The following is a 25,800-nucleotide window of genomic DNA, read 5'->3' as shown; positions in this document are numbered from 1 at the left end:
AGGAACTTACCCTAAGAACGCAGCAATCAAGTTTGAGAAAGACAGATGCACCCCTATGTTTATCGCAGCACTATTTACAATAGCCAAGAATTGGAAGCAACCTAAATGCCCATCGGTAGATGAATGGATAAAGAAGATGTGGTACATATACACAATGGAATACTACTCAGCCATAAGAAGAGGGCAAATCCTACCATTTGCAGCAACATGGATGGACCTGGAGGGTATTACGCTCAGTGAAATAAGCCAAGTGCAGAAAGAGAAATACCAAGTGATTTCACTCATCTGTGGAGTATAAGAACAAAGGAAAAACTGAAGGAACAAAACAGCAGCTGAATCACAGAACCCAAGAATGGACTAACAGGTACCAAAGGGAAAGGGACTGGGGAGGGTGGGTGGGTAGGGCAGGATAAGGGGGGGAGGGAGGAAGAAGAAGAGGGGTATTAAGATTAGCATGCATAGGGGGGCGTGGGAGAAAGGGGAGGGCTGTACAACACAGAGAAGACAAGTAGTACAACATTTTGCTATGCTGATGGACAGTGACTGTAAAGGGGTTTATAGGGGGGACCTGGTATAGGGAAGAGCCTAGTAAACATACTATTCTTCATGTAAGTGTAGATTAAAGATAACCAAAAAAAAAAAAAAAAAAGAAAGAAAGAAGAGAAGGGGGATTACTCCCTGATAGGATAAAAGTAACTAAATCAACGATTAATGCATGCTTTAAATATCCTTAATTTTGATCACTTAAAGGATGTCAGATGATCAGCTATGGAGGTACACTTTTCTGATAATATTCCTTTCTCTTAAAAAAAAAAAAAAAACAGTTCCTGTGTGGTGACCTCCAATGAGTTCTACACAATGATATAAAGGGCATATCAAAGTGTGGGCAAAGGGTCTGTTTGTATTTATACAGAGGATCAAAGCCTAATTTGGCTACCCCGAAAATGAACTAAGATATGATAGGAAGAAGAACTTCCAACATCAGCACTCTCTGGAAGAGTCATACCAGAAGATGATCATCAAAAAACCTCAACAAAGATCCAGGCGATGCTGCAGTCGTAGCTGCATTCATCCCACCGGTTCCTGGACTTGCCATTGGAATGAAGTAGGAGATATCTAAGCTGGCCTGTGCATACAGTAAAAGAACAAATTTGACTGGATCTATACTGTTGGAACTCAACCAAGAATTAGGAGAAGTACAAGTTGTAGTGCTCCAAAATCTTACAACTACAGACTATCTACTGTTAAAAGAACATATGGGATGTGAACAGTTCCCAGGAATGGGTTGTTTTAATTTGTCTGATTTCTCTCAGACTGTTCAAGTAACAGTTGGACAATATCCATTATACATTATATCATAGACAAATTTTCACAAATGCCTAGGGTGCCTAACTGGTTTTCTTGGCTTCACTAGAGATGGCTGGTAATTATAGATCTGCTTTGGTTAAACTGTATTCCTATTATGTTAATGTGTGTGAGCAATTTAATTAGTAGTTTAAAACCTATACATGCTTAAGTTACTCTCCAAGAAGATATGTCAAAGAAATAATCAATCTTCCCATGTTTTCTTCCATCTGCTACCTCTATAGCTTTTCTTCTTCCTTCCTAATTACAACCCTTAAATAGAATTCATGCCTCATATCGAATTTACCGAGTATCATAATCCCTCCAGGTGGTAAAGATACCTCGAGACAAGTGCTGGGCATAGAAACCACAGGGCATAAATCTGCAAAGAAGTAAAAAGCTAACCTTTTCAAACAATATGGCTTCTCTCTCACTTACCAACTTTACATTTCCCTGTATGGCCCCGGAAGATGACTGGTTAGCCAGAGACGGGTAAGATTCCTCAAGGGAGGAACAACCTAAGACAGGCACAGTCACAGGGGGGCCATCAGGTGAGAAATTGGGGATCAACAGTGGTGAGGCTTAGAACCTCATCCCCCCTGTTTTGAGAGAAATCTTCTGCATCCGTGGATGTTTTATTGCCCTTGTCTAGCTTGGATTAATACACAGTCTACAGGCACACACCTGATCATCTATATTTGCTCTCTTACAACACTAAACTATGTTTTCTACCTTTATCTTGCATCTACCTACCACTTCAGCATTTTATTTAAAAAAAGAATAACAATAATAATAAAGGGAGAAATGTGGGATTCACATATAAATCAAGTATAAAAATCAAATGAATATTAATATTTGACCTGATTGTTTATAGTTCATAATGAGTGATCAAAACCGAAAGTTTTTGTGATGACTGCCCTTGTACTGTTCACCATGTAAGAACTTATTCACTATGTAAGAATTTGTTCATGTAAGAACTTGTTTGTTATGCTTCAGAAGATTGGAGACTGACGAGAACTAGGCTGGGGGTGGATTAATGATTGTGCATTGAGCATTGACTCCCCTATACATTATTTTATTGTTGTTAACAACCATTTGATCAATAAATATGAGAGATGCCCTCTCAAAAAAAAAAGGGGGGGGAAGGAAGAGAAAAGGAACTATGGTTCCTTTCTAAAAATGCTGCCACTAATATGGGAAGATGACTTACTTTCCATCCACACATAAGCTTCGCATATGACTTTTTCAGTAGAGGAGTAGAGTATTCCATTTACTTGGTCTCTCTGTGATCACCAGTTTGTATCTGCATGATGGCTGATTGGAGGGAAAGGGATGGAGTTGGTCTCTGGCCTTAGAACACCAGCGCTCACTTTTCTATTGGATGATTCAGCTAACCTGCCTGAAACCTTGACTGTGTTAGTAGATAAGCCCACTGATTCAGATTTCATTTTTTTATATTCTTTCTCTCATTGATGGGACTCTAAAGCCAGAATTATTTTAAACATAGAAAGCAGCCTAAATGCCAAGCAACACTGAGAGTTGATCACATTATGATATATTAGCTCCGTTGAGTGCTATGAAGCTTCTGAAATTATTAAACGGATTGTTTAGCAACAATTGAAAAATCTATGGTAAAAACAGAACTACAATATGACCCAGCAACTCCACTTCTGAATATTTATCTGAAGAAAACAAAAACACTAGAAAAGATATCTGCACCCCCGTGTTCATGGCAGTGTATTTCCAAGTCAAGATTTAAGTGTCCATCAATGCATGAATGGATAAAGAAAATGTGGTATATATACACACAATGAATATTATTCAGGCATAAAAAATAAAATCTTGCTCTTTGCAACCATATGGATGGACCCTGAGAGTAAGTGAAATAAATCAAAGAAAGAAAGACCACCTGATCTCACTTATATATGGAATCCAAAAAAACCAAGCTCATACAGGAAAGAGCCTGGTGGTTGCTAAGGGTAGGGGATAGACAAAATGGGTGAAGGGAGTCAAAAGGTACAAACTTCCCATTTTAAAATAAATAAGTCATAGGGATATAACATCAGCATGTGACCATAGTTAACAGTACTACACTACTGCAGTTTGAAATTTGCTACGATCTTAAAAGTTCTTATACAAGAAAAAAAATTTTTTTTCTGTAACTACGGATAGTGACTAGACTGACTGTGGTGATCATTTCACAGTGTATACAAATATTAAAACATCATGTTGTACATCTGAAACTAATATAATGTTATATGTCAGTTATACCTCAATTTAACAAAAAAGTTTATATTAAGTGAAACTAGGCAAGTATATTATCCAGGTATACTATGATTGTAACTATAAAGATAAGCCTTGCACAGAATAAACAAAAATCATGAATTATAGTATCAGAAATATGAGTGACTTTTTTCACCTACATCCATCATTTATGTGTTTAATTTTTTTTTTAATATTGTAAAGATAAATCTCATTAAATTTCAGCCTCATACTGTATCTCCAAGTACAAAAATGATCTAACGAGGTCCTCATCCCTGGAGCTTTATTCATAGTTCAATCCCCTGCATGGGAGTATGTTGACTAAAGAGCCAGTGCTCCTTCAGTGTCCATCTTTTTTTTTTTTTTTTTTGAGAGGGCATCTCTCATATTTATTGATCAAATGGTTGTTAACAACAATAAAATTCTGTATAGGGGGGTCAATGCTCAATGCACAATAATCCATCTCAAGCCTAATTCTCATCACAGTGTCCATCTTTTTTTCAGTTAAGAAAAATGAGTGAATAATTATAATTTTCCCTGACTATTCCTGAATTTCTATTTCCTTTCCTTGTCAGTCACTACAGGCATTTTTGTTTTAATTCTGTGGCTAGAATATTTTAGAGGATAAGACCATTGTCTTGGGATAATATCTAAATGACTTGGAGGTTGATAAGCAATACACCAAAGGCTATCATTTATGGCATTTATCAAAGGATAAAGCTTCTATTTAAAATAGATTATCAGAAAATGCCTAAAACCTCAGGTATCACCTGGACCAACACCACTCCCATTTTCAAAGAAGCCAGAGGCTCTGAATGGAGAAGTGTGTTTCCTAGAGTCTCACAGCTGCAGAGTAGGAACTAGAAGCCCAAATTAACTGATTTTCCTTTTTACTATGCCAGCTGCTTCCAGGAAATGGAGCTCCCAATAAACTAGAGTGGGACCTCTAATCAAAAGTAATGAGTAAAAAAATTAAATTGCGAAAAGAGTTCAACTTGACAAAACCACTCTCAATGACTGAAGAGACAAAACCATCATGAGAGAGCTAAGGAGTCATGGAAAGGGCCGTGGACTAAAACCAGGAGTGCGCACTCTCCTGGTGCTGCTCTGAAACTCGACTGACTGCCTTTTTCCCTTCACCTTTTTTTGGTAACAGATTTATTTTAAGATACAATTCACATATCACACAATTCACCCATTTAGACTATATAATTCCTTGGGTTTGAGTATGTTACTAAGCTGTGCAAGCATCACTATCAGCCTCAAGGCATTTCTGTCACCCCAAAAAAGACACACCATGCCCTTTAGCTTCCACCCCACTCCCAGTTCTCCCCTCCCCAGGCAACCTACCTCCTGTCATCATAGCCTTATCTATTCTCATTATTTCATATAAATGGAATTGCATACTGTGTAGCCTTTTGCAACTGGCTGCTTTCACTTAACCTAACACCCCAAGGCTTAACTGTGTCGCAGTGTGTCATTCCTCCCTTCGCCTGCAGGGCCATCACCCAAACCCCTGCAGCCCAAGCTCTCTGGGTCTGATGATGCACACAGATGGACATGAGCAGACATGCACAGAGGGAGGACGGAACAGTGGCAATTACTTCGGTCCACATACGGCAAAATATGGCTTTGATTTTTCATACTTACTTTCATTTTGTAAAACGACCTCAGCCTTCTCAACAGTGACCAACAGATTTTCTGAAAGGTCTTTTCTTTTGCTCACTATCGGAAAACCATTCCAGACATACATCATTTCCTAATGAAGAAGAAGGAAAAACCGTTCACAATCGAGGTTATTCAACAGCCTTCATGACGACGAAACTACGGATGTGCTACGCCTTGGTTGCTACTCCAGACGTTTAGTGATCATTTTCCTTGGCTTTCCTCACTTAAGTTTAGTTATAGTTTCTCCTTCTCTCATTTTATTATATACCTTTTGTCTTTAACATTGAAGTAATTCAATATATATATAGTATATTATGTTTTCACTGAAAAACTAATGTACTCATGCATTTAACAAATATTTATTAAGCACCTACTGTTATCCAATTGTTTTGGAAGATAACAGATTACAGATAAAGAAATAAATATAATATTTGAAACTGATACTATGGACAATTACATTTAATATAAATTCCTGTTACTTTTAAGTAGAGGGAAACATTTAAAAATCTGCCAATTGTTTATATAAAGTGTTTCCAAGGACATCACTAGAAATGAACATAGGAAGTACTTTACTGGGCTCAGGTTTTTTTATACCATTAAAAATATGTAACAGTCCAATAATGCAATCCAAATACAGAAAATGCATTCATTTAAAGGCCATATGGCTAAACAACAGCCCCCAAAAATGCAGACTAATGATTTCTCATTACAAATCATATTTAATGGTCTAAATGATGAGGGGTTTTTTTTGTGGGAGGTGGGGACCAAAAGCAAATGTGCTTTTGCTTGAAAATATTTTTTCTAATGTTCCAGTAGTATAGTTCATATATGAAGGGTCTGAAATAAATATGGTAATTGGTATCTTTTGGAAATTAATGCATGTTAAGAGATGATAAAAATATACTCCACTGATAGACTGCGACTACAGTGGTGAGGCGGGTGAGGACTTGATAATAGGGGTGAATGTTGAAACCATAATGTTGTTCATGTGAAACCTTCATAAGACTGTATGTCAATGATACTACAATAAAAAAAGATGATAAAGATATTGTTTGATCAGCTTCTTTCAGGGAAACAATGGAAATGAGGAAAATACATTCAAACATAGTGGCAGCAAAGCCATCATCTTCACTTTATGGCACTGAAAACTAATATCATGACACTCTACCTTTTATTTTACATCTAACAGTTTCTTATTGCTAACAGTATAAGAGCTTAATTCAGTAACTAATGGAGTACTTATTTTAACTGACAGTTTTTTAAATTTTGTTTTTATTAATGGAATATTTTATTAGAAGAAGGAAAGCTCACATCTGAGGTTTTATGCAAAACAGAAGTTTGGTAAAATTCCCGGTTTCACAAATGCAAGCCAATTCTACACCCTTAGACCTGGAGAAAGAATTACAGCGAGTTAACCTGCCTTAAGATCTTTAATAATCAAAGCAGGATAGATACAGTGATGTACACACTAGCATCTTAGTTCTAGGGCAGAGAAAGGACTATGGTGCTCTAGAAAATTCTCAGAGAAGTTTTGTGACGCAGTAAGAAAAAATTTCCCAGTGCAAATCACTTGATAGAAATGAAAAAGGGATGGAGTTAAAAGCTGTAATTGGTAAAAAATTAAATCAAATTAAATTAAATTAAGATTTTAAAATGCAGCAGCCTCTATCATTAGCTGGAATTTGGTCATTTTTATGATTTGCACAGTTATTTTTATCTGGGCTCAGATATTAGAGTGGTCATATATTTGTCTTGTTCCATTACAAATACAGAATAACCTGAGCTGAGAGGGTGGTATTCTCCAAGATTTTTTATCCTATATAGGGAACACTTGGGCCTACATTCTAGATTCAGGCTACCTCTTATCTGAGGGCTGTTAGGGGCTACAATTCTCTTTCACACCTAAGTCAATGATAAAATAATCAACAACCCAATGAAAAATTAAGGAAGTATATGAACAACAATTCACAGGAGACACACATGAAGAGATGTGCTGAACCTCACCAATTGAGAAATGCAAATCAGAACAGTAAAACATTGTTGGTAGAAATTTAAATCAGTAAAGCCTTTTTGGAGGGCAATCTGGCAATGTCAAAATATTAAATGCATATACCCTTCAACCAGGAGTTCCATTTCTAGAAATCTTCCCCAGAGAATTACATACCCATGTACAAAAAAAGAGGAATATAAAAAACATCATTATAGCATGTTTGTAATAGTAAAAATTGGAAACAACTAAATAACTCTGAAAGGCAGAATAACCAAATAAACTGTGGCATACAAAAAAAAATTCAGAAAACCCCAAAGGAGACCTGCCGGCCTCAGATGGCACTGAACGGCTTTCCATGCTACCTTACCTCCTACACTAACCAGAAGCCCCCAAAGAGCTATAGTAACTTGATATATTCAGTACTTTTTAAAGAAGTTTTCACTAAAAAATTGAAATTATGCTTTTTATGAAGTCTAGGTTAACTGGCATAATGATTAAGGAAGTGAGCACAAGCACTACACTGGCAGATGCAGCAGCCGCCAGCCTACTGTGGCTCTTGAGCCCCGAAAAAGTGGCCTATCCAAACTGAGATGAGATAAGAGTAAAATACACACTAGATTTCAAAGAATTAGCACAATATACAAGAATGTGAGATATCAGAAGTTTTTATCAATTATCTGTCCAAACAACATTTTGCATATACTGAGTTAAACAAAATACATTCTTAAAATTAGTTTCCTATGTCCTTTTACTTTTTTATCTTTTAATTTTTAATGTGGCTACTAGAAAAAGTAAAAATCTCATGTGGCTTGCATTATAATTCAATCAGCTTCAGTTAAGTCAACTCACCTCTCTCTGCCTGAATTTCCTTCTCTGTAAATGGGACTATAAGAGAGATTACCATAAAAACCAAATGACATATTTTTTAAAGGCCTTCATCATAACACCTAGAACATACCAACTGCCAAAGAAAATTAGCTGTAATTTTATTATTATTTGATTATTAATAAAAACGTTCATCTTACAAACACACTTACAATGGCTTTTAATTGAGCTAAACTTCACAACAGAAGCTGGGTGTGCTGTTATGCACAAATCATTCCTAGAACAGGGACAGTAAGTAAAATAAAGGCAGATACCAGGGCAGGCAGGATGAGCTTCACTGGCACAGGCAGTGAGCTGGAATAACGTCGAGACTTCCTCACGGCGAACTTCTCAGTAGGAATCGATTTTCCGGCAATTCTCTGCTTCAAGCCATCCACCTGTCTGCAGAGAGCCCCAGCCCCAGCGAGAGGTCATCAGAATGCGTACATTATTTATATCTGTGGTTTCCACGTGCAGCTCCCCCACCAGCAGAGTGAGCATCACCTGGCAACCTGTTTCAAATGCTCATTTTCAGGCTCCACCCCAGAACTACTGAACCAGCAGCTCTAGGGCTGGGCCCCGCAATCTGGAGTTCAGTGAGTCCCCCTGGTGATTCTGACTCAAGCTCAGGTCTGAGAACCAACTGACACTTCTTTTCAGCTAACTTAGCTAATGTCTTATCAAACACAGCCAAGGAATTGGAGATACAAGATTGGCAGTTTCCATGAGTAAGCAAGAAAGAGTGCAAAGTATTTACTTACATTGTAGATATTCAAAGAGAGGAAAGAGGGCTAAACTGGTATGTTTCCTATTCCTATCTATAAAATATTCCAGATATCTAAAAAATTCCAGATCTATAAAATAACGTAGCTCAAAAGATAGTCGGCAATTGATATGTAATTTGAGAAAATGTTTCCCAAGCTTAGGTGATTTTGAAAATAATCATCTAAGGATATGCACCATGTTTACAAACTTCCTCCCAAAAGTCTAAGAGATTCCAATTACAAAACTCACAAGCACATGAAAATGAGAGTAGAGTGGGGAGACTACATGTTTGTTTTTAGAGCACTTTCTCAAATCGAAAATAAACTTGTAAATGCATCAAACAGGTTGCAGAGAAGGAATTCAGGGAATTCCTTTTGGGAAAACATTCCCAAAAATGAACTCTCATTTTCCCAACAAACAGTTGCTCTATCACACAGCTGACCTCCAACTTTCTCCTGAAAATTAGATTGGTTATGCATCTCACAGAAAGTGTTTTGATATGTAGAACATTATTCTGAAGTGGAGGAAATAGAAGGAAATTTAGAAGATTTTACATATCTTAATATTCCATTCCATTCCATTGCCCCAGTTGTTTGTTCATGTGAAATGAAAAGATGCAGTTTACCCATAAAAGGTGGCATTTATCAGACCATGGCTTCTATTAATGTTGATTCTACAGGTAGTATAATATGTGGTCCTATTTTTAAAGAGAACTTTTAAAAATAATCCTGGTCATCCCTTCAAATCTGTTGACAAATCTGATATTATTTCTCATATTATGGCTACAGAATATCATATTCCATTTGTCATCAATTATGTTTCAAGAATGTAGTGGTTCTTCTCCATTCCTTTACTTCTTCATCTCCAGTGGTTGTCTTCTCCTTTCTATCAGTCCCCAACCCCTAGAGTCATACCTTAGATCATTTCATTACCTATAACTTTTCTACCTCAAAGCACAAAGTGAAGCACACCTCTCTCTGAACACCATTCTCCTCCTCCTAACTTGGCTGTTCTTGTAAGACTTTTAGTCCCTCTGCCCTTCAACTGCCCAGCAGTCTCCTTCTTTCTCCCTGTCCCTCCATATTCCCGCTGAGATTGCCCTGTCCTTTACTGCTGCGTGGTCTGGTCTATGTCCTAAACTCCCTTGTCCACTGCCTAGTTGCTGTACTCTTCTGGCAAGAACCCAATCCTAGAGGAAGCTCACTGCCCATCTTCCCTGCACCTGCACTGAGGGCAGACTGGCATCACTGTAAACTCACCAGCACCAACCTCAAAGGGGCCCTGGCACTGCCTGCCATTCCCCTGACTTTGTTTCCCTCAGGACCTCACGGCAGTCATTGTCTGACTGCAGCAATCCTTGCAAACACTCTCCACCCTCCTCAGACCTGCAGCCTGCTCCCTTCTCTTTCACTCTCGACAGATGAACCAGCCTCCTACTTCATACAGAAAAACAGAAGCTATGAGGTAGGAAGGCTTCCTTTCATACACCACACAGAAGCTTGCAACCTCTGCACCTATTCTTCCTTCTCTTCTGACACAGAAGGGGACCTGTGCTTCCTTCTAGATAAGCCAGTCCTGCCATCAATGTTTTGGATTCTATCTCTCCTTGCCTTCTTGGAACCTCACAAATATCAATTATGCCATTTCTCGCTTTATGTGCAACATCTCTTCCTCAACTGAATTATTCCCACAGTTTTTAAGAACGCTCAGATCTTCCTCAACTGAATTATTCCCACAGTTTTTAAGAACGCTCAGATCTCTCCCATATTTTTTGACATGCATCTGCCTCCAACCAGCACTCTTTCTCTCTCTTTCTCCCCCTCCCCTTCATCATCACATGTATTTAAGCTCAAGTCTCTCATTTCTTTCTATCTTATTCACTCTGCAGCAACACCAATCTAGTTACACCTCTATTCCATTACTTCATCAGCTCCTGCTAGGGTTACCAATGATCTCTGTCACTAAAAACACATTTTGTTTTATTTTTAAATGGAGCACTGTGTTCTGTGGGACTCCATAATTGAACCATTTTTGTCCTTTCTTTTTCTTTGACATATATATATATATATATATATGTCATCATATATATATATATATATATATATATATAGCATCATAGACTGTCAAAAATCAGCTTTCTTTTTGTTTTTTAAATGCGCACTGCTCTTTTCTGCAACAGAGCCCCTCACAGGCTGTTCCCTGGGTCTGAGGCTGCATCATGATGGCGCACCGCTGCCTCAGCAGCTCCTGCTCCACCTGCAGACATGACCACATCTGACATCCCCTCTGTGCTCTTATACAGTCCTCTCCTCCCACTGGGCAACAGGGAGACAGCAGGTCCTGTTGGTGATCCAAATATCCTGGGGTTCTGGAAGGCTAAGTGGTCATCTCAATCAATGAGAGAGGGAGAATACAGGTTTGCTAGAGAAGATCGAACATGGTGAAGTGAAGATGCTCATATCCAAGGGAAGGTGGCAACTGGGAGCTGGATACATGGGTCTGAAGCTCAGCCACAAGGCCTGGACCAGACATTTAAATGTGGCTTAGCTGAGGTTTCTTAATGTTGAGGCTCTACAGACTGACCTTTGAAATAAAAAGCATCAACATGTAATGGCTAGAAAAAATAAGATGAGATGAGCCTACAAAGATACTAAGAGGGAATGGTGAGAAAAGTAGGAGGGAAAAATGAGCCATGTATTATAACTGTGCATTTATTTATATGATTATTTCATTGATGTCTTCAATAAGAAGCTTCACTCTAATATCATCAATTCCACAAGGACAGGAGCCATGCCTATTTATTCCTCCCCTGACACAGTACCCTTCATACAGTAGGTGCTCAAAATGAAGGTTACAGATGGATTGAAAAATGGATGGATGGATGGACAGATGGATGGATGGATGGATGCCGATCTTAACAAAATTAAATAGATTAAATTCACAGCAGACCTTCTTGGAATTTTTGTCATATGGATAAAGACTAAGGATAAATCATACTGTGCGCTTCTTAAGTTTATCTGACCACCTTTGATACACAGCAACAGTTAATCTCTACCTAACAACACCATTTTAGACACCTATGTTCAAAATGCAGTAGCAAAGTTCCAGTAACAAAACAAAAAATAATGTGTTCTCAGGATTCCCAATCACTTTGGCATATCTGCAAAATCCTGCTAACAGGAAGACATTTTCACTTTTAACTAAATATATTTTTTAAGGGTTCCTCTATCCAACAAGTAGAAATTAAAGAAATATGAAGATGAAGCTTGGTCGAGCATTAAGGGGAAAAGAAGGAAGATGTATCTGTGTGCTCCTTTATCCATTCAGGAATTTGTGATTGAGACTATGCCTTGCTTACCTGAATAAAGTTATTACATTCTCTTTAGTTGCCACTGTATCTTCCTCTGGAAGCATACTCAAAATTGCAGCTTTCAAGAACACATACGTTGCCTTGAGGGAAAGAAGAAAAGCAGCTAGTTACAGAACTCCCTTAGGCACATGACATTTCTACCTTGCAAATCAGGGATGATATCAAATCTTCCAGACAAATTAAGAGGCAGCAAAGAAATAGAAGGAAATTAAGTCTTATATTACCCATTCCAAATGAGAATAATACTTTTCAGTTAATTTAGACTATTTTCCTATTATACAACTATAGTGTTCATGGATGAGAAGGTGCACAGAATGAACAAGAGACCATTGTCTCATTTTGTTCAACTTCTCACAAATGCACCAGAATTAATTTTGACTAGGAATAGCCTTGTCATCAGGGAACTGGAAAGTCTATTAAACAGTCCTAAAGGAAAATCATCCTGGACACTTATTAGCAAACAGATGACACTTTACCTTGGACCATTTACTCTCTTTGCAAAGTAGATTTGAATAGTAATAGGCCTCCATCCAGTTTTGTTGGTATATATAAATCCACATCAGCTCCCAGTAACAGAGATGGTGAAACTGTTTCCATTCTTCTTGAACTGAAATGCATTTTCGAAATATCTCTTGTGCCTATAAGTCAATTGCATAAAGCTGATCATCCAGACATTAGACAAGGAGATAATAACCTAATGGAAAAATACATAAAACACTTTGTACAAAAAGTACAGAATTATCACTCATTAAACCACTCAATATGATAATATGTTCCTTACATACAATGATGCAGTTAAGTTCTGCCTCTTTATTTAACTTTGTGAGGGGTCTGTGGAATTTCATAATGTGGGATTAGGGAAGTTCCAAGTAAGATATAAAATGAAGAAGTCCTTCAAGAAAAGACTGACAAGTCAAACTTCCAGAAAGTAAAATATACCTTAAACAAAGTTAGAGACAATACACAGAGGACAAGATATCACCACATACATAAATGGAAAAAGGATTAACTGTCATTATATAACAATTTGATACATTTGTAAACAATTTTAGAAAGCCCTCAAGAAAAAGACAATGGGAAAATTGTCAAAGATATGAATAGGCAAATCAGAGAATAAAATATACGAGTGATAAATATACACATGAAGAAATTTATAAAGTGGAAAATATAAATATAAAAATCAGATTATCATTTTTCAGCCATCACATTGGCAAAAATACAACAGATAATATCCAGAGTTGGCAAAGAGCACTGGAAACAAGTATTCTCAAAGCTTTATAGGAATTTAAATAAAATAACCTTAAGTTAGGCAATTTGGCTGAATTAGTCAGAATGCAAACATCTTTGAATAGAAATCCTAATTATCAGAATATGTGTTATAGAAATCCACTTATATAAATAAGTGCATAGAAATAGCAATTAATGATGTTTACGACTGCACTGTTTACAGTAGCCAGATATCTATCAAAAGTGGACTGTTTTAGTATATATAGTATATCCATCCCATGGAATGAAACCCAGCCATCAAAAAAAATGAGGGAGATTTAGATATACTGACCTGGAAAGAAATCCAAGATTTATTTTAAGTGGAAAAAAAAAAATCAAAGAGAAATACATGTTCGACCCCATTTGTGAGAAGAAAATTGTTTGTGAGAAATTTACATGAAAGGCTCTTCACTCTTCTTCTTCAAGGCAATCAGTGAATAATTTCCTTTGATGAGGAGCCCACATGTAGTACAGTAGAGTTATATCTTGAGCAGAGGCTAGATTCCAAGGTCAATGTGTAGTATGGAAATTGACAGTAGTAAAGGTTTTTGAAAGTTCCTTAGATTGCCCACCTGTATTTGTATATTCTACCCTGGATTGCCTCATGTACTTTATGTGTAAATATAGACTCTATTCAGTACTCTACTATATGTTATAGAATGCATATACAAAATTTGATGGTGGCTTTTTAATGACATATTTTTTTCTTTAATTCATCTAGTAAATGTATAGCTGAATTTACTAATAATGAATGAGTGTGTGACACAACTTCATCATACAGACAGTGCCCCAAATGACTCCCCCCAAATAAATTACCTCTTCCACATTCCCTTTCAGCAGCTCTATCCGGGCATGATAAAACAACATGAGTGAGCCCTGGGGAGGAAGGAAGAAAAAGACTGTTCAATGGTCAAACCCAGCAGACGGATTATGGTTGAAATGTGCACTTGAAATTCTAAGCATACATTTGGAAACTGCTGGAGGAAGGGTGCAAGAAGACTCTCTGCTTCCACAATATTCACTTCTCCTGTACCTAGAAATTTAACAGGAAAAGCCTCAGTCTTCATGAAACACAGTAGGTTTTTATAACTAATTGTCCAAATTTCATTAAAACATAGCAAACATCTATGCAGAGAAAAAAACAGAAACTGTTCATCCATCATTTTACATTTGGGAAATAGAATAAGACAAGTCTCATCTATGACTTTAATTTAGGAAAGCTCTAGGACAGATTAGTTCTTAAAAACACAGAGGTGGTTGTATTATATTTCTAATTGGAATTGCTGTTTTTAACAACAATATTAGGTTCTACTAAAAAAGAAATATATAATATGAACATATGCTAAAAATGATCATTTTAAGAAAGCTTTATAGAATTTTTTTAGCTGAGAATGGATAAAACATATTCAATAAGAGACCCTTCATCCCCTCCGCTAAATGTTACTATGAGAACTGTCACTATTTTCCAGCTTCCAATTACGTAAAATATAATCTAGTCCTTACCAAGTATCAGGGAGATGTAAGTATGAAAAGCTAGGATAGTTAAGCAGCACAGTGGAGACCTCATACTTCTTCCTGACGCGCCTTCTCGTAACTGCAGGAGACCCAGCTCCTGTAGGAATGAAAAGCATTTTAGAATGAGAAGAAGATGACTGAAAAATCATATCTGACCCTTTAAAATGCTAGTTCACATATCCCCACACTCCATGGAGGTGGGGTTTATTTTTCAAGAGCTTAGAATAGTGGTAATGACTAACTAGAAACAACCTTTACATTTTAAATGGCATAAAATAATCTCACAAATTCTTTTATATCATGATTTTAGGAGAGAAAAAGACAGTGCTCATTTCATACAAATGCTGTATTTCTCTGATTAAAATATAAACCTATTAAAGCATAGAGAATCTAAGTGCAAGGCATTATGGTGGGTATAAATAAATATAGTTCTATGTCTCCAAAGATCTTTCCATCAAATAAGGAAGACAGTACATGAACATGTGATTTTACTAGAATATGGTGAGTACTGTAAGAAAGACAAGTAAATGATCCTGAGAGCTAGGAATACTTGAGCCTCACAAAAAGAGGATAAGCCGAGGTTTTGTGTAACAGAGGACACTGATCTCAGACCTGATGGATGGAAAGGTTCTTAACAAAACATTATCTGAGGGGACAGTGGCTGGGGGGACATCCAAAAGAGAGACTAGCAGAAGCACAGAAACAGGAAAATACAGAGTATTTGTGGGGGAAAAATTACAGGTTCTTACATGTGTTCTCACATACTTCTCAAAACCTACACTCATGACTAACAGAAACAATTTTTTCAATAAGGCAACCCTGGTAATAGCATATTGATGTTATGATTTATGTAGGTTACACACTACAAAAAATAATCACACAGAAAAACAATGAATAAAACTCATCGAAAACAAATTTCCTTGCTTAGTTTTCTAGTGAAACTTATAAAAACACAAGGAAACCCCAAATAGTGCAACTATACTTGACCTGTGCAAATTATAAAATGTTAGACATGGAAATCTAGCCTAAATTCCTGGTTTTACAAAAGACTCTGGGGTTGCTAAAATGTTAAGGAAGGATATTTTAACCAAACAAGAGTACTCTAGATCCAGCAAGCAGCAATGTTAGTAAAACATAATTTTTAATCCCAGAATTTAAGCAACGAAGATAAAAAATTTTAACTTTCAATAGAAAAACTCTCTAACCCCTGAAAAATATGATCAAGCACCAGCAGCTCTTTCTTTATTGTCCTTCAAACAAACTGTCAATAATTGCCATGCTGGTTATGAAGACATGTTGGATTGCCCTCACATTCAATAAATAATGTTTTATCTTCCCTGTCAAAATTAAGACGAGATGAAATGTGTACCCTGTTTCCAGAAAATCCTATAAATTCTAGCAATCTGATAATCCGTGCTGGTAAAAGGGACAGCATCTGTAAAAAATAAAATAAAAATACGATTGTATTATTTGTTAGTGTATATAACTATACAATGTTTAACTCCAAACAACTTAAAGTTTTAATAATTCAATAATATGAAAAATTAGAATCAAGTTTAATCCACTACACATCTCAATCATCACATACTGCACAGATTACAACCATTACTTTTGAATTACTTTCACTTAATCAAACAGAATATACCTAAAACAAAAACAAAAACTTGGCCTTTTCAGGATGGCTTTTCTGTGCAGTGATAAAGTGATGAGAAGGCAATCCCTCAGTGCCCACCTCCAAACAAGGTTTCTTTTAGCATCCTTTTCCAGAAAGCAAACATCTGTTGTATTCTGGACAATATGCAGGCACTACCCAAAAGTGGACAGCTGCAGGCCTACAGTCCCTATCTAGGACATCCCTGAAGAGTGGTGATGAAGGGAAATCCTCTCGTGTAGGACTGCAAGCAGTGCACCTGGCTGATCACTTTGCTTGGAAGGCGAAATAGCCATATGTGCAATTATTTATTGACCCACATGGGCTAGAGCCATTGGTTTAGCTGGGCAGCCACACATTTGGAAGGAACATGAATGGAAAATCAATGACAAATTAATGTTGAGTCAAATTTCACACTGGGAAGGAGGTATGTGCACAAACCTCTCTGAATTAGCAAAAAACATTTAAATAATTTGTGGCCCATGTGAACAAAGCCATGCTCATCAAAGTGTAACCTCAGCAGAGGAGGATTTTGATAACCAAGTGGATAAGGTGATTCATTCTGCAGACACCAGTCAGCCTCTTTCCCCAGCACCTCCAACACTGACCAACAGGCTCATGAACAAAGTGGGCACAGTCGTGTACATGCTCATGTGTATGATGCCCTTTACCACTTAATTTTCTCACCAATTCCAGCCAAATCTTGATCAAATTTCAAAATCTCTAAATAATATATCACAATTTGATGACTATCTCTGTAAACTCTTCATCTCCCTCCAAAGCATCAAAACCGTACCTCAAATTGTATCACTGCTGCCTCAACTATTTTCAACTGTAGAGCCACCATTGCCATGCCAACAGTATTTCTGAAGTGGAAATGGAACTGGGTTCCAAGCTCCTCATTGCCAAAAATGTGACTCGTCTATTCAGAGTGCTACATGATTCCTTTACTGTACAAACCAAAGCTACTCTGAACATGTGCAGAACTGCATAACACCCACAGGCGAAAGTCCCTACTAGGTCACGACACAAGAAAATTGATCCCTCTCTATCTACTCTTCAACCAAACCCAGGCAAAGTTCAGTATGAGGCTCAAAGGCAGTAGAGAAGAAACTGAAAATCTTAGGTTTTTTTACAATAGGTTCTGGAGGCTTTATAATTGTTTACTTACCAAATTAAAGGCCCCTATTCCAAGCTTGACACCCCCTTCAAACTCATAGAAAAACTCTTGTTCCCCTTTGCTCTTCTGAATTACATGCAGGATAGAAAGACATTCTCTGGGTTGAAGAAAAAAGTTACAGCATAAATTTACTGTGACTCTGTAAATCGAGGTTGAGTCAAATGCCACATACACACTATAAATGTCACTATGCAACATTAATGAAGAATTGTTAAATTGGATGATGCTGTGCTGCATTTACTTAGCAGGCTACTTAGTAGTAATCATGAAGGGAAAATGACACACCCATTTCTACACTGCTTATCAGTACCAGTCTTTCTGGGCATAAAACAAGAGAGGGTTTGAACATTAGCAAGCGTGACTCCAGAGCCACAGGGCCACAGGACTGCGATCTCACAGCTTCCCAGCAATGTTTCCAGCAGACTCCCTGAGAGTGCCAGCTCCTCGGCCACTGTGCAGACGGCAGCAACCCTGCTTTCCAGCAGGTAGCTAAGATGCTACTGGCAAGAAGATTTCAGGGTGCTCGCCATGGTCTCAACTACGCAAAATAACTGTGTGGGACCAGCAGACACCGAAAGAGGAAGGCAAATCATACGACAACTGCCCTATTTGCCTTCTTATTTTTTCTGGGTCCATCCAAGCAAATCTTTCCCATTTATCACTTTAATCTCTTTTTTATACATAAATCCCCTCCCCCATCTTCAAAACGCAAAGACTTAATCAGAGAAATGCAAATCAAAACCATGACAAAGACACAAAAATTGGTAAAAACCAGGAACTGCTTATCAAACTGACAAAATGTTTTTAAAAGGTAATAAGAATTAGACGCATGTTACATATCACCTGGCATGATGTAATTATAAAGCATGCAATTTCATTAATGATATACTCTACCCAAATACACTTAATTTGAATCTATCAAAGTCTATAGCTCTAACATCCAGTTTACAGGAAATATAATGGACTAGAGGAATGCAATGTACTGAATTATTTCCCACCCCACCAGCCCTCAAACTCATATGCTGAAGCTCCATGCTCCAATATGACTGTATTTACAGACAGGGATTTCAGGAGGTAATCAAGAGTGCAGTCCTAATTTGATAAGCTCAGTGGACTTATAAGAAAAGGAAGAAGGAGATATCTCTCTGTATCGCTCTCTCACCCCCTTTGCTCTCTCCCTCAGCCATGTGAGAACACAGAAAGAAGACAGTTGTCTACAAGCCAGGAAGAGTGCTCTCACCAGAACCTGACCATACTGGTACCCTGATCTTGGACTTCCACCTCCAGAATTGTGACAAAATCAACTTCTGTTGTTTAAGCCACCCGGTCTATGGTATTTGTTATGACAGCCTGAGCTAAGACAAGGTACAAACTAAATGGAAACTCAAGGAAGCAACAAATCCATGAGATATTTTGCAGGGCAACTGGCTTTTCAACAACTGTTATAAATATAGAGACTGTTCTAAAATTAAATATATTGAATGGATATAAACATCAAATGCAGAAGATAGTCTTGGGTTGGATCCTGGTGCAGACATGCCAGCAGTAAAATAAATTTGGGGCCAACTGGGAAAATTTGATGATGGATTGAGTATTATGTGAAATTAATATTTACTCATATGAAAAAATAATTAACTGAAAAAAGTAGGTTACAAGTATGTACAGTGTGATGTCATTTTGGTTAAAAAATACATATATTTTTGATATGTATAGAAAATATTCTTAAAGAATATATAATGAAGTATTAAAAGCTATAATCACTGACTAATAAGAATATGGAGTGTGTATTGTGTGTTAATATTGCTAATCTACATTTTCTTATTTTCCAAAATACATATGCCATTTTTGTGACAATAAAGTATTACTTCATTTGTGTGGCAAATGCAGACACATTCATATACTTCTGGTAAAATGATAGTTATAGTAAAACAGTGGCAAACTACTAGAACATAGCCATAGACATTCATTTACTTATTGTCTGTGGCTGCTTATATACTATGTCATAGAGTTGAATAATTGTGACAGCAATCTTATGGCCATGACCCATAAGCCTAAAATATTTACTACCTGGCCCTTTAAGAAAAAGTTTGCCAACCCAATTATTCTTCAGATGGATAAACACAAAACTTTACCTATAAGGAAAGATGCTGTACTGCTATTTATAATGAAAATATATAAACAAACTAAATAGACAACAACAGGAAATTAGTTAAGAGAGTCACATGAGTGCATACCTCTATACATACATGTGGTACATCCACATCATAGAATACGATGCAACCATTAAAATTATAATGAATTAAAAATATTTAACGACCTAAAATTTTCTGACATGAAATAAAAAAAAATTCAATATGAAATGAAGCACATAATTTCATTATATAAAAAGATAATTGTATGTGCTTACATATATGAGTTAAAAACTCAAATGTCAAAATAGCAACAGGATGGCAAGAGGTGGATATGATGTTTAGATTCTTTTTCAAATCAAAATATAAATATGTTCTTTTTTCTGATTATCGGTGTGTTACAAAATTTCCAAATAATATGGATAAAGTATAAGTGCCCTTTCAAGACCACCTTGCAGAGGGAGAGTCACTGTAAATAGCCTGATACATAGCCTTCTAGGTGTTTTTATGCTTTACTAAGAATATAATCTTTAAAAAACACAAATGGGATCATAAAGCACATACTATTCTATAGGTTATTTTGATAATTTCCCATGAAAATCATGAAAGCTACCTCATTCTTTAACAAATGCATATTATTCCATTCTATGGAATAATTCATTTAAACAAAATCCTATCATTAAATATTGACATTTCCAAATTTTCCATATTAGAAACAATCCTGCTAAGAGTGTTCTTATACATTCATCAAGTACTTTTCATACATCAAGTAGTATAACTATAGTTAATCTATCCTAACTGTCCCCAGTATAAATTCCTAGAAAAACAACTTCTGAGCTCAAAGGCAAGGCACATTCTCCATTTTGATATATACTGCCAGAATATCCTCCAAAAAAACTCTTCAGTTTAGATTCCCACCAATTTAGGAGTTTTTCACATTGTCATTTGCATCACATTTCTATTCATATATTTTATTATGGTGTATTTTGCCATGATGAAAATTTAAATGTTTATTTGGTCAAGTCAGTCTTTTATGGTTCTTGATTTTATGTCATGCTTTAGAAAGCTTCTGAGATTAGCATCATGTATACCAAATGATATGATGCACTAAGAAGGACACAACATCACCTCTGTGGTACTCTTACCACATATATGCAAAACCTGAATTTAGTCATGAAGAAAGATTAAGGAAGTCCACACTGAGATGTGTCCTATAAAATAACTGCTCAGTATTCTTAAAAAATGTCAAGGTCATGAAGGACAAAGAGAAACTGAGGGACACTATCAGATTAAAGACACTAAGGAGACATAAAACCAAATGTAAAATCCAGGATCCTGGACCAGAAAAATGACATTAGTCAGAGAGTTCCAGGAATTTGAGTAGTCAGTATTGTATTTAATAATGTATCAATGTTAGTTTTGTGATTCTAATAATTGCACTGTGGTTCTATAAGATGTTAACATTTGTGAATCAGAGTGAAAAATATATGAAAATTCTTTGTAAAAATTCTGAAATTATTTCAAAGGGGAAAAGTAAAAGTAAAATAAAAGTTTAAATGCCTTTGTACTTTAGGACTAGAAAAATTACTTACATATGTTTTTGCTGGTACTTTTTAAAAAATATTTTATATGAAACCTACATGGAACTGATTTTTGTATAGCACTTTTTTCCCAAAATGAAGAACCAGTTTTCAGAACATTTATTAAAGTACCCACCTTCCCCACTGTTTTGAAAGAGCCCTATGTATATATAGGAATTTAGTATACTCTGAATTCCCAGATAACTATCTGCATGTATGTATGTACAAGTACACATATGCACATATACCTGAGTATACTTACACACACAGACATGCACAGTCTGTTTCAAAACCCTATGTTCCATTCCACTGATATATATGTCTGTACCATTATAAGGCTATTTTAATACCCTCTGTTTTTTTAAATTTTGATGAGTAGAAAAGCAATCAACTCTTTAACATATTTTTAAAAAATATTTTGAAAGGAAAACTAAAAATAATTATGTCAGGTTCCTAAACCATCTACCTCCTTTCAGGATTTTGAATGGAATATAATTTTATAAAATCATTTTGAGTAAACGTATCTCTTAAGATACTAAATCTTGGTTATGCTTCCACTAATGGGGATCTGTTTCTAGGGCAGTGGTAGCTTATATTAGATTAACCCTCCACAGATAACAATTATAAACTCTAGATAAACATGAAATATTTATTTAAAACATATTTTCAGGGACCGGAAAGTGAAAAAAAAAAAAAGTAGGCAGAAACTGGAGAAGGACCAAACGTTGATACTAAACTTCAAAAATGAATAATTCTTGAATGGACTTTACATTTATATGGCTAGCAACCTGAAAGTATTCCCCAGGCCAATCAGTAGAATGTGTAGAGCTTATACAGAGTTCAAAACTCAAAGAGTGGCTGTAGAGTAATGGGGAAATTTTCAGATAGGAGGGAACCACATACGAAGGAAAGACCAAAATCTGTGTTAAAACGCCACTCAAATTCTTGTCTGACCCATGAACTATATGAGCACTGGGGGGGGCTCCAAAGAAAAAGCAGAAACAAGACAGAAGAAATAAAGGAGCAAAGACCAGATGTTGCCCAGTAGTAGAGAGTAAGAGTTTATAGAGTTTAACTCTAGTCAAGTTAATACTTCCTTGAACAAAATCAGCACCTTCCATGAAGATAAAAGAATACGGAATCAATCTCTACAATGAGTCAATATCTAGTGTGCAATTTAAAAATTATTGACAAGAAAAGAAACAGAAAAATATGACAAACAGTCAAGAGAAAAAGCAGGAAATAAAACCAGGGAATATCTACCATGGTTCAGATAGCTAATCTGAAAAAAATAATCCATTTTTTTAATGAACAGCACCTCCATGGCCTGTTTTAACAAAATCAGGTTGACTAACATGTGTAATTGGAATCTGATCAGGAGAGAGAGGACAGAGTACACTGGAGCAAAAAAAAAAAAAAAAGAAGAAATAATGGCCACAGATTTCTCAAAGCCACACTTCAACACATCCAAATCAAACCAAAAACACAGAAGAGTCTTCAAAGTAGCCAGAATAAATGACACAGTACAGAGAGGGTAACAAATAACAAAAATCAGAAACAACACCGGTCATATACAATGGACTGACAATTTTAAATGGAGGAAAGAAGAAAGAAAACCATGTAACTCAGAATATTATACTGAGCAAAAACAGCCTTCAGAAATGAAGGCAAAAAAGAAGACATTTCAGATAAATGAAAACAGGGAAAAACTGTGAAAACACACACACACTGCAAGAAATCCTAAAATAAATTCTTCAATCTGAAAGTATACAGGAATGAATGAGGAACACTAAAAATGGTAAATATATCGGTAAATAGAGGAGACTATAGCACACGACTGTTTAAAGGAAAAGTCTGACATGGCATTGTGGAGTTTATAATATATGCAAGTGTACTATTGTAAGAATAGTATAAAAGGTGACAGGTAGTAAATGAAACTATAGTTTTGTGAAGTTCTCATAATTTATGTAAATAGTATAATATTAAATTCAAGTTGACTAAGATAAGTTTAGAAGGATATTATAATCACTAGAGCAACCATTAAAAAAAATTAAACAAGACTATAGCTAAGAAAACAATAGAGAGATTACGCTGGAATCTATAATTTTAAGTTTGTTAATGCAAAAAATGTCATAAAACAAAGGGGAGAAAATAAATGAGGCAAAAGAAAAAGCAGAATGGTAGTCAAAAATGAGAACATGTCAATTGTCATACAGAATGAAAAAGTAAGATCCAACTATGCACATCTATAAGAAATGCAATTTAAATATAAAAACAAAGATAGGTTTAAAGTAAAGGAATATGTGCTTTGCAAACATTAGTTATAAAAAAGCACGAGTAGCTATATTAGTATCAGACAAAACAGATTTCAAGACAAGGAATATTATAAGGAGGGGATATAAAGGGGAGACACAATACTTATTAGTAGGGACATTTCATAATGATAAGAAGGTTAATACATTAGGAAGATAAAACCATTAAAGACACATATATGTCTAATAACAGAGGTTCTAAATAATCAAAGCAAACACTGACTAAATTAAAGGGTGAAATGGATGACTCCAGAATAAATTTTGGAGATTTTTAATACTATGTGTAAATGATAGAACATCTAGATAAAAATTAGCAAGGATATAGATGATATGAACAACACTATGGTCTACCTTAATTGAACATTTGAATCAGTGCAGAAAATTCTACTAGGCAGTGCTGTCCTAGAATCCAGACCGAAAGCATATATGTCGTTTTAAATACATGAATTGTTAGGAGAGGGAATCTAAGATTATCTAACCTAAGAATATGTCATTAGCTTTCTTTTCAACTGTTTTTCTCAAAATTCCATTTAAACTTAAATTCTGTGGTCCTATAACATAGAACATACTCAGTAAACCAAAAATCAAGTGCATTTTTACCAACACTAAATTTAAAAAAATTAGTCCTTGAGAATTTTGAGTACAAAGGAAACATAGTATAAGAATCATTTAAAAAACACAGTTTAAATTTTAACTTACTTATATATTTGGTAACTTGTTCTAATTTTGAGTCCACCTTTGATGAAGTTGATCATATTTTCATCCTGAAAACAATTCAATTAAATAATTAGATCATTTAGCAAAAATATTCTTAAAACTGTCCCCACAGCAGTGTATTTATATGATTAGAACAAAGCTATCTTTGGGGGACATAGTTTCTAAATTGAAACATTCTTCTTGCTTTACATTTGAAACACTTCTCTGTAATTTTTCTTCCAAGTTAGAAGGCAACAAGAAGAAGCCATGTTAAAAAGCCTTGCATTACTTTAAGAAAGTAATTAAGGAAGTAATCCTCACCAATTAGGGGCCATATGAGTTAGTCCAAATCTGCTTTAATACACATCATCATCTACTGAGCCACTTTCTTCTGGGTTCAATAAAACCCAACATGGTTGATTTAAGGATATGCTCTAAAGCCAAGCTTAGAGCATGGCCATCATACTCCATTAAATGGAATTATGCTTCTTCTTTTGCAGGGTACTTTTTTAGCATGCAGAGTCTATTTGACACTGTGGATTTCATTCATATACTTAGCTAGACCAAAAGTAACTGATCTGAATTCTCAACTGGTTGCCACTAATATGAAATTTTGTTTTGCAAAAAAAAAGATCACATCACTTTTCTTTGTGTGACGGTCATCAAATAAAATTGAGACAGCTGATCTAAATGAATGCTATTCTCAGGATCAGGATTCAAGGATTCCAAGAGAATCTCGTAATAAATTTTATCAAATAACTACTTGAAAGAAGTTACTCTGATAGATGCTGCTACTGGAGTCAGTCCAGGTTTCACATTTCCAAGGAGAATGTTTTTCTAGTTTATTGATATCAGAAAGATGCCCTGATATTTATTTCCTGTTCACTTGAACATCTTCCTGAAGCAAAATAAAAACTGATTTTAGTTTACTTATTTAACAATTAATTAAATCTTTAACATTTAAATTATTTTAAGAACCAATAAATAAAAACATTAAATTCACTACACAACTTAAATGTTTACCTTCTTATTTTAAGGAGTCATATGATTACACAAGCCCCAAAACTGGGCAGGGAAGATTTTCTTAAATCAAATCAAAATCTGCCTCAAACAAGAATATTTCACATGATTCACCAAACATTAATTGAATAACAACTATTTTATGCCAGGCACCTGAATGCAAAATCAGACCAAAGCAAAATAACGTG

The 25,800-nt window shown here is 35.8% G+C and overlaps 1 protein-coding gene across 7 annotated transcripts in view; it reads right to left on the bottom strand.

The window, feature by feature from the left end:
* TTC39B (tetratricopeptide repeat domain 39B) overlaps nt 1-25,800 on the bottom strand; it is a 125,768-nt gene that overhangs the window by 17,514 nt on the left and 82,454 nt on the right. For all 7 annotated transcript variants that reach the window (XM_037018646.2, XM_073228483.1, XM_037018645.2 and 4 more), the window contains 10 exons: nt 24,596-24,660; nt 17,867-17,972; nt 16,414-16,479; nt 15,033-15,141; nt 14,495-14,562; nt 14,346-14,405; nt 12,740-12,901; nt 12,252-12,343; nt 8,404-8,530; nt 5,257-5,365 (listed from right to left, as the gene is read on the bottom strand). In XM_037018646.2, coding sequence (XP_036874541.1) covers nt 5,257-5,365; nt 8,404-8,530; nt 12,252-12,343; nt 12,740-12,901; nt 14,346-14,405; nt 14,495-14,562; nt 15,033-15,141; nt 16,414-16,479; nt 17,867-17,972; nt 24,596-24,660 — 964 coding nt within the window. The remainder of the gene's footprint in view (nt 1-5,256; nt 5,366-8,403; nt 8,531-12,251; nt 12,344-12,739; nt 12,902-14,345; nt 14,406-14,494; nt 14,563-15,032; nt 15,142-16,413; nt 16,480-17,866; nt 17,973-24,595; nt 24,661-25,800) is intronic.

The sequence above is a fragment of the Manis javanica genome, chromosome 2 (assembly GCF_040802235.1).
Source record: "Manis javanica isolate MJ-LG chromosome 2, MJ_LKY, whole genome shotgun sequence".
NCBI classification, from domain to species: Eukaryota; Metazoa; Chordata; class Mammalia; order Pholidota; family Manidae; genus Manis; species Manis javanica.
The sequence above is the reverse complement of the archived record's forward strand: the minus strand, read 5'-3'. Positions and strand labels throughout refer to the sequence as shown.